Source organism: Cariama cristata, unplaced genomic scaffold (genome assembly GCF_000690535.1).
Source record: "Cariama cristata isolate BGI_N322 unplaced genomic scaffold, ASM69053v1 scaffold8399, whole genome shotgun sequence".
Lineage (NCBI taxonomy): Eukaryota > Metazoa > Chordata > Aves > Cariamiformes > Cariamidae > Cariama > Cariama cristata.
In genome coordinates, this window is record NW_009637359.1 from 22032 (window position 1) to 30814 (window position 8783).

General features: G+C 40.9%; 1 protein-coding gene across 1 annotated transcript in view; it reads right to left on the reverse strand.

The window, feature by feature from the left end:
* The window catches only part of XPNPEP3 (X-prolyl aminopeptidase (aminopeptidase P) 3, putative), a 13766-nt gene extending 5816 nt beyond the window's left edge, over window positions 1-7950 (reverse strand). The window contains exons 1-5 of the mRNA XM_009708297.1: window positions 7838-7950; window positions 4891-5298; window positions 2852-3054; window positions 1910-1972; window positions 422-535 (exon numbers count right to left, since the gene is read on the reverse strand). Coding sequence (XP_009706599.1) covers window positions 422-535; window positions 1910-1972; window positions 2852-3054; window positions 4891-5272 — 762 coding nt within the window. The 5' untranslated portion in view covers window positions 5273-5298; window positions 7838-7950. The remainder of the gene's footprint in view (window positions 1-421; window positions 536-1909; window positions 1973-2851; window positions 3055-4890; window positions 5299-7837) is intronic.
* Between the last annotated feature and the right edge of the window lie 833 nt (window positions 7951-8783).

The window sequence follows — 8783 nt, forward strand, 5'->3', positions numbered from 1 at the left end:
CACTATCGCACCTTACGTTGCAAAGCAAGGCCAAGCAACGCAAGTGACAGCAGAAGATCCCCCCAGTACCTTCACTCTGCCTGCTGCAGTGGTTCCTCTCTTTTGTGAGGTTAGGAACCCACCCAGCACTGCACACGGTGTGGGAGCAGACATGGTCCCTACATGAAATGATTTGCAAGCTTGTCTGCAAGTCCTTCCACTGTTCAGAAAATACTGCAGCAAGTGCAAAGAGGAGAGAAAGAGACTAGATGAAGTGAAGTTAATCTGCCACTGACAGTAAAACTAAGCAGGGCAGGATTTCTTTCCCCTGCTCACTTGAAAATATATACCTATATGTTTTGATCTGTTCAGTCAAAACAAAGGGCAGCTAGGGGACACATATGGGGACAGTTTAAGTTACTGGACAGTATATGGTTTATACCTTGATGAGTTGATTGTTCTTCACATAGTGCAAAGTGTTTGATCTGTTGCCGCCAGCAACAACAGGGGGGTACGCCAAGATGTCAGCACCACGAGCCCGGCACTCGAATTCAAACTGGAATACCAATTCAGGGAGGAGGAGACCGTTAGTGCTGATTCAGCTGATTAACTGCCCTGTGGCTATCATAACGCATGTCCTACAACTGTTTGCTTAATTTGTACAACACAAAGTGAAACTGGAAAGCGAGTTCACTAAATGAAAGCAGCCATGAAGGTTTCCCAAGAACACTGGAGAAAAAAAAATACAAACTATCCACTTTTCAAGAGTGTGTTTTAAGATTGCATCTGGTCTCATGGAAACTCTTTCTGGTGCAAGCTGTTCCATACTGTATCAAAAATTCATTACAATGTCACAAATCCAGGTTAGGATTTGTTCTTATATAAAGCAATGCTCTTAGTCACCACACGACTTTACAAATTTTCAAAGATCTTAAATGTCAGCATGACAACAGTCATGTTTCGTTGTTGTCTTTTAAAATTACAAAGTACTGGCATATTTACAGCAGTATCTGTTTTCAGGAATCTGTTGAACTAAGAAGGTTTGAAAGCATGCACTACCTTGACATGTGAGGAGAAAAAAAAAAGGCAACGTAAGCCTCAAGACCTTTACGTTTTTTGAGTGATGAAGCTGATGAAAGCACGGAAATGAATAAACTTACATCTATAAAGACCCTCTATATCCTCAATATATTAATAACCTGTTTTTTCTATAATTACCAAAACTACATGGGACACAACACTCCAGGATTTCTACATGTAGTAAAGTAGGTTTTACGATTCTGATCTGGAATGAAAAATTGATCTATAAAATACGCTTTAATTAAAATAATTTTCTTTACAAGTCAGTACTGCTGCTCAGTGCCATGTCAGCACAGGCCCATCTATGTCATAACAGAGGGTCAAATCCTGCTGACGTTTCTCAAACAGGCATCTCACTGCAATTCCTTACAAAATTCCTTACCAAATGTGCAGGCCAATTAGCCATGATTTTGTAACTGACAGGTGTCTACACTGCCTTAAGACAGCTATGGTAATTTGATGTAGTAAGAAGCTACAGTCAAGAGAAGCAGGCTTTACAAATAGGTGTTATAACTACTTACATTCTGTACAATAGACCTGTATTATAAAACAAGATAACAACTGTATCTCTGGTTGTTTAGCAGATTTTGTATTTAAATAGAGTAGAAAAGATACCAATAACAGATAAACTTAGACAACCACTACGTTCCTTCAGTAAGGGTACAGCAAATACAGCTGAAGAATTCCTCACACTGACTTTTCCACATGTCCTAGGAACCACAAGAGTGGGGTGAAGGTGAAATGTGCTATGGTGGGAGGCACATTATAGAGAGATCTGACATTTCTAGTTTCCTGGAAGGAAAAACAGCATCCATCCCTTCTATCTCACCTCCAACCACGAAGTACTCACCTTTGCATACAGAAAGGCTTCATCCACTGGGGATTTGCTGGCAAACATTGTTTCTGTGAAAGCCTGTGAAAAAGAAGGGCCTTTCAGTTAGCAAAGGAGCCTGAACTTGAGGGAAGTTCTCTTTTTCTTACCTGCTGTCTTTTGAGGAAGGCCTAAAATCAGCTGCCCCAGAACACAGGAACGAGAGGCAGCTGAAAATGCAGAGCGCTGTCAAGACTAGAACCAATTAAGCTCTGTTCGCTGTGAAACTGTATTTAAGGGCTGACTGACTCTAGTTTTTGAAAAAATATTAGATGATTGAAGCTGATCCCATGGGTTGGCATTTTACAGGCTGTCTCACCTATGGATTTCCTCACGTATAATAGGAGTGCCTTATGCAGCTTTTCCTTCAGAGAAGTACAAGCTGTGCCTCTCTCTTTTATTTGGCTATCTATTTTAATAACATTTACAAAAACATAATTGCATTTGAGGAATCTGTCAGACTTGCTTAAAATTGGCCAATGAGTTCAAAAGGTATTTGACGAAGAAGGGGGAATACGGAGACATACACATGCAACGTGTTCACAAAAATCCTGTTTCCTTAAAATCAACAGGATAAATGGGAAAGAAAATGGCACGGGGAAGGAGAGGGGAAGCTGGGAAGAGAGTAAAGAGGCTACTCATGTTCCTGAATAGATACTGCTTTTAAACGAAGTCTAACAGCTGCTGGCTTGTCTTTGTCGGAGTTACGCTAGTTGCGAGAAGCTGGTAGTCCAAGCAGCCTTCCTGTTTCTCCTTGTCATGTGGAGGGAGCTGAGCCCAACCGATGGTTGAGACACAGCAGTTCAGTAACAGATTAGACCAAAGCTATCCTTCCAGTCCATGTCACCCCCGCAACAGCCCTCTCGCCTTTCTTCTTTAAAAGAATGCACTGGTTCATTTGGAGAGCACACAATCCCATACCTCTGCTGTCACTCGTCCAGCTATCTTCATCCTTTCAATCTCTGCAGGAGATTTAATCAGCCGAAGGTTTTGCACTAGATGTCGGATGGCCTGGATGTGGTTTTTGTTCCGAGCTTTTATCTCAGCCAGGGGCTGCATGTAGTCGGAGTGCAGCTCTGTATGCACCGGTTTCGTCAAGTCATACCAAACAATGTTTGACTCGCCTGGAATACAAAACAAAAGCTGGCACAGACGAAAACAAATGTAGAAATATTCTCCCCATACCCAACAAACTCACTCCTCCTAAACTAGACCTGTTGCTAAATTTAAGAAATTAATTTTCTCTGAATCTGCATTTACAGACCATATAGACACTTTCACTGTCACAGGATACTAGCAACCTCTTCAAAATCTGGAAGATTAGCCATTCATAGGATGTAGATTTGGCAAATCCCCACTTCTACGCAAATATTGGGTTTTATGATCATCACTGAATATATACCTCTTGCATGGATCCATTCAGAGTTTGCGTATCAAAGTTGCACTTGTGTAAGCTAAGTAGCTATTGCACTGCAGTGCTCCATGTTCTGAATCGTTCTCTCATTTAGCCTGTCCTCCCTGATGCTGTAAGGCAATTTACCTTTTACCCATCGCATGAAATCAGGGTCATTATCAACTACGTTTCAGAGTATCTTTGGGGAACGACTGCTTATTTCAGCCATTCAGAGAAGATGAACTTACTGAGGAGAAACGTATTTATCTATGTGGAAATTTATTTAGAACATCAGAGTTAGCACCTGCATTCTCCCCACAGGAGCATTTTAAATGGGAATGAGTAGAAAAGCTATGCTGCGCCACAGCTAATGTCCACCTAGGCCCTCCTTTTTTGGTGACAGTAGCCATTAGCAGGTGCTTACAAAAAGTCTCTAAGAAACTGGGCATTTATGACAGAGTATTTTCCTTGGCACATCCTCCCCATGTCTGGTTTCTTCATTTCAAGGCTGCATCTTCCTAACAGTGATTAACTGCTTTTCATGGACCTCTCCCCCACTGAACTGAAAACTTTTGAATCCATTTACACTTTTGACATTCCAAGCCTTCCATAAACGATCTACAATTTAAAAGGTGTCAAAACCTGGCAGGTGACCCTTTCATTCAGTGTTGCTTTTGTTTGAAAATTACAAAAAATAGCAACTAATCATTCCTACTCATCCCCTCTGTGCTTTCCATAACCATACACATCTCTCGTACCTTACCTTCCATTTTCTCTTTTTCAAACTGAGCAGGTTTGTTCACCATGTACCTCACACACACTCCATACTTTTGATTATCCTTGTTGCCCTTTCTGTGACTTTTCTATTTTCAATAGAATTCTTTTTTGAAGCAAAATAACTAGAATCTGAGATGGTATTTAAGACTCCAGAATTCACTCTATTTATTCGTGTAATCCCCAAAGCACTTGCCCTTTTTATATTGTTATAAGCTTTCAGCTTCATTTTATAATGCATTTTAGTTCACCCTGGATTATAAGTATTAGGCTACATGGGTGACGTCAGATGCAGAAAAACACATCTAAAGGACAGCAATATTCTTATTTCAAGAGTAAGTCAACATCTAGCTAAAAAGGGCGAGTGGACCAACAACCTCCCTGTGTGGATCATTTTTCAAGTCTACTACGAATGGAATACGTGAAGTTTCCTATACTTCACCTGGTTCTGGCTCTGTCAGCAAAGAGATATGACTAAAACAGTAACATGTTTTGCAATGCTCTCTTGCTTATCCTGTCCCTTACGTTTCACAGATGTGCACGCTGGCATTCACATGGGTAGACAAGAAATTCAGAGGAGAGGAAAAACGATTATTTTCAAAACTACATTGCCATTGGTGACCCTCAAGAAGCTAACAAGAACTTCCAACTGCCTTTGTAATGCTGTCATACCCCCTGCACCTCCCCAAGTTCAGGCGAGTCTTGAACACGTGTCACAGATGACCTTCCAAACCCACGCCATCCAGACCCTCCAAACCACGTCTCATCTTGTTCCCTCTCCATTTTTTGTTACCTTTCAGCTTGGCCACCAAGTGCCTGAACTCGTCGATGGTGTAAGCTTCATCTACTCCCGTGAGAGCAATTGCCCCGTCTGTGCCTGATCTGGGCCCATCCCATAGCTCTCGGCTTGGATCTCTCCGGGGCACAAAAAGTATGGATTTGTGGGACGGCAGTGCTTTGCCAGGAATGCTCTGCAGCACCAGGATGCTGTCAGGCTCCTGGAACCCACAGAGGTACAGGAAGTTAGTGTCCTGGTGGAAAACGTAGGGGATGTCATTGCTCATGTAGTAAGTGGGGTTGGATAGCAGAATCACTGTGTGGTCCAATCCATCCCAGCCATGGCCTTCCTTCTGGATCAGTGCCATCAGTTTGTGTCGGCGAAGAGCATATTCCATCTGCGACAATCCTGGGGTTACCTCTCCTATGAATACAAAACAAATCAGATCAAGAAATTCAAGGCGCTCGTGATATTTTACTAGTTGCCTGCCTGATTCCTGACTACTCCCTGAGGCGTTTCATATGCATGGCTTCATTGTAATCCATCACAAGCCTTTCCATTGCTCTCTCATGCACCTCTTCAGCTTCCATCCCTACAGGACATCCTCACTCAATCTGCTCCTCCATCAGGCAAAGACAGAAATTAATTTCAACCAATTGGATTTTCTGTTGTGTTCTTCTGTGCAAAGGCAAAAATCACAAAACCTGGTAGATTTAGACAAACATCCAAAACGGATGGAGGTTTGCAGAGAGATGTGTAAAAAAAGAGGAAGGGGCAAGGCAAACTGAACTTTGACTGCTGAAAAACGATGGGTTTTATAGCGTCTGGACATTGAACAGAAGATTACCTCCTGAGGTCGAGCATTAATTTCCTCAGATAAAGCTAGAATGTCTATTCAAATACACACTAAGTCAACTCATAAAGCAACTAGTTCTAAACCATAAGGGGCAGATCGAGTGTTACAGATACCAGGAGATCAGGCAAAAACACAAAGGTTGCAGAGTCTAACCAGTCACAAGATTCCAGGCAGAAACAAACCACAAACGGCAGGCAGGCGTCAGACTCCGATTGAGAGACGGAATCTCCTTGAGGGCAGATGCAGCTTTTCCCAATAATTAACAATTTGGATTTTTCCAAAGTTAAAAACTGTATTCCTAAGGACTTTAACTAAACAAATGATCTCTCGGATGAAAGTACGTTTTAAACTGCTCCAGTCACAAAAGATACGAACTACGGCGATCAAGATACTCACCAAAACCAGACGGAAGTTGAAAGAACAACCAACAACAGCTGAAGTATGTATTTTTAAAAATGTTAGGCTCCTTAACTATGATCTAAATTAATGCATGAGCCTTAATCAGCACTTTGGCTAATACCCTATTTTAGCATAGATTGCATTTTCATACTGTTCACTTTCTACTTTCATAATCTTTTCTTCCTCTTTAATGTATTGCAGAGTGACAATACTAGAATAAAAACTGAAATTTGACTTGTGCTGTAAGTGGATTCTTGCATGAGTGGGGTGAGAAGGGGGAAGTTCTATCCAGAATGTTTTTCATTTACAACAGTTTAAGAAAATCACATATGTTATATTTGCATTAAACTTTACACCTTTTCAAAAACGTACAACCCCAACACCTATTTGGTGTAAAAGTCTTTAAGGAAAAGAAACAACACACACCAAAAAAATCCAACAAAACCAACAACGATTACTCTGTAGATCTAGAAATGACAGAGAACACAGAAACTGTTTTAATGCAATCTGACTCACATTTCTGCAATATTACGCTGCAAATTTCCTATGCTCCACTGCATTCCAGTCAGCTTTCTAACTACCGCAGTCCAGCAAAGCTGAGAAGCTGCAGTAGGGTGGAACATGGGAATTCCATTTGTCTTCTGACTGCCAGGCCTTGAAATTCACTTTGCCTTAAAGGCATTTGCTTTTTAAAACAATAATTGCAATAAAACAACGTTGTATTATTTTAAGGAACACACCACTCCTTTATTAAATGGAAAATTGTTACGGGCAGCTAGAATTCACTTCCAGTGTTTCAGCTGTGAGTACTTTTAAAGAGTAAGCCTCATTTACCGTGAGCTGTTAATCGGTGCCCTGAGCAACCTGATCTAATATTGAAGTTAGCCCAGCTTTGAGCAGAGGGCGGACCTGCTAACTTTGTGAGGCTCCTTCTGACCTGAATTATTCTACAATTAAATCTGGAAGTATATGGTTATATATTCATCTGTTCTTCCTGTACACCTGTCTATGGAAAAAGAACACAGAACCAGAATGTTTTCCTGGACATATTCTTGAATCTATTTTTACTTCTGATTTTTTTTTTTATTTAATCACGGTTATCTCATACTTACATGCTCATTTTCATTAATCTTATAAAACCGCACCACCTTAGCTTCTCTTTCATCACTACTGCCTAACTTTATAACCACAAGTCTCTTTTTCTTCTTTTTCTCACAGCTTGAATACTCTCCGAAGGGGGCATGTTCTTTAGCCAAGTGGTGTCCATCTATCAGTAAGTCTCTCCCCAGTCATTTTTTCTAACGACACCTTTATTTTGTGACTCAGAAGACATTGGATATGAAGCATTCTGGCAGTTCAGCCTGCAGAAAGCTGAACTTTAATATAAATCATATGTATCTGCAGGACAACGAGTTCACAAAATGCCACTGCCACGAAAGGTCTGCAGTACTCAAGTCAGCGACACCGAGCACTCCATGAGAAAAAGTTAAAAAGCCAACACGTGAAGCCCATTTTTGGAATCAGTATCATCTCAGACAAGGAAATTAGCTACTAAATACAATTACTGCCTAATGAAGGTAATCATAAACAAGCAAAACCATGGACACCTCTATGACGCAGTAAATCAATACTCTGTCCTAGACATTTCAGCAAAATAGAGACAAGAAAGAATACCAATGACTGGCTCATACTGGGCCTGAACCTAACCTGGTTTGAGAAGGTGCGGGTGTGTGAAGGGGCTGGGCTGGCCCAAATACCGGTTTGGAATCTTCTTCTGCTGGGCAGGCTGGATGGAAAATCTTCGGAGAGCACATGACTTGCAAACTAGAGGAAAAGAAATGCATCATGTCAAGGTAAAAGACCTTTCCAGTTAGAAAACCGCAGATTTATATTCCAGTCATCTGACTCCTAGCAGCATTCGTTCACCTTATATGACATAAATATCCCTCCTTACCTTCTCAATTTGTTGTGTACCACAATAGTTTATGAAACAATGTGCGCACAACTCAACTAATGATTAAATCTTCATAAAACAGATTGAAAGAAATTAACATATGCTAAACCTGACAATTCAGCAAGAAAACCCAGAAAGCTGTGTCGGTTTGCGCATGCCCGATTTCTACACTTGGTGTTCGTGACGCAGTCAGCGCTCTCCCTCCCTTGCTTCCCTCAAACATTGCAGGGCGTGAAGCACACCACTTGTATATCGTCTCTTCTTGAGTATGTTTTCAAAAAATACCACTCATCCGGATCAATTATACAGTTTTCAAGGCCTTTCCAAATTATTATTTTTTTTACTAATAATGCCACAAAGAAACCATCGAATAACACGGGTTTATACAGCGATGCAATTTTTTTTCTGTATGAAAGATACTCAAGAGCTCCTGTTTATTTATTTAACTTACCTGACAGTAGCTTTAGCCAAATGGAAAACAGTTTGTCAGGAGCATACAATTAAGCATCCCACTTCCAAATTCACACACAGCCAAAGCAGACAAGTTTTAAAGAGAATTACAAGTGTGCACTTGGGCGCTGGGGGTGTGCACGATTTAGACAAAAGCTAAAATTAAATACTATTGTCACTTTACCAACTTTGGAATTCTCAATCAAAGCCTTTTGCAGCTAAAGAATTGCTTGTGCCTAGATACAAATC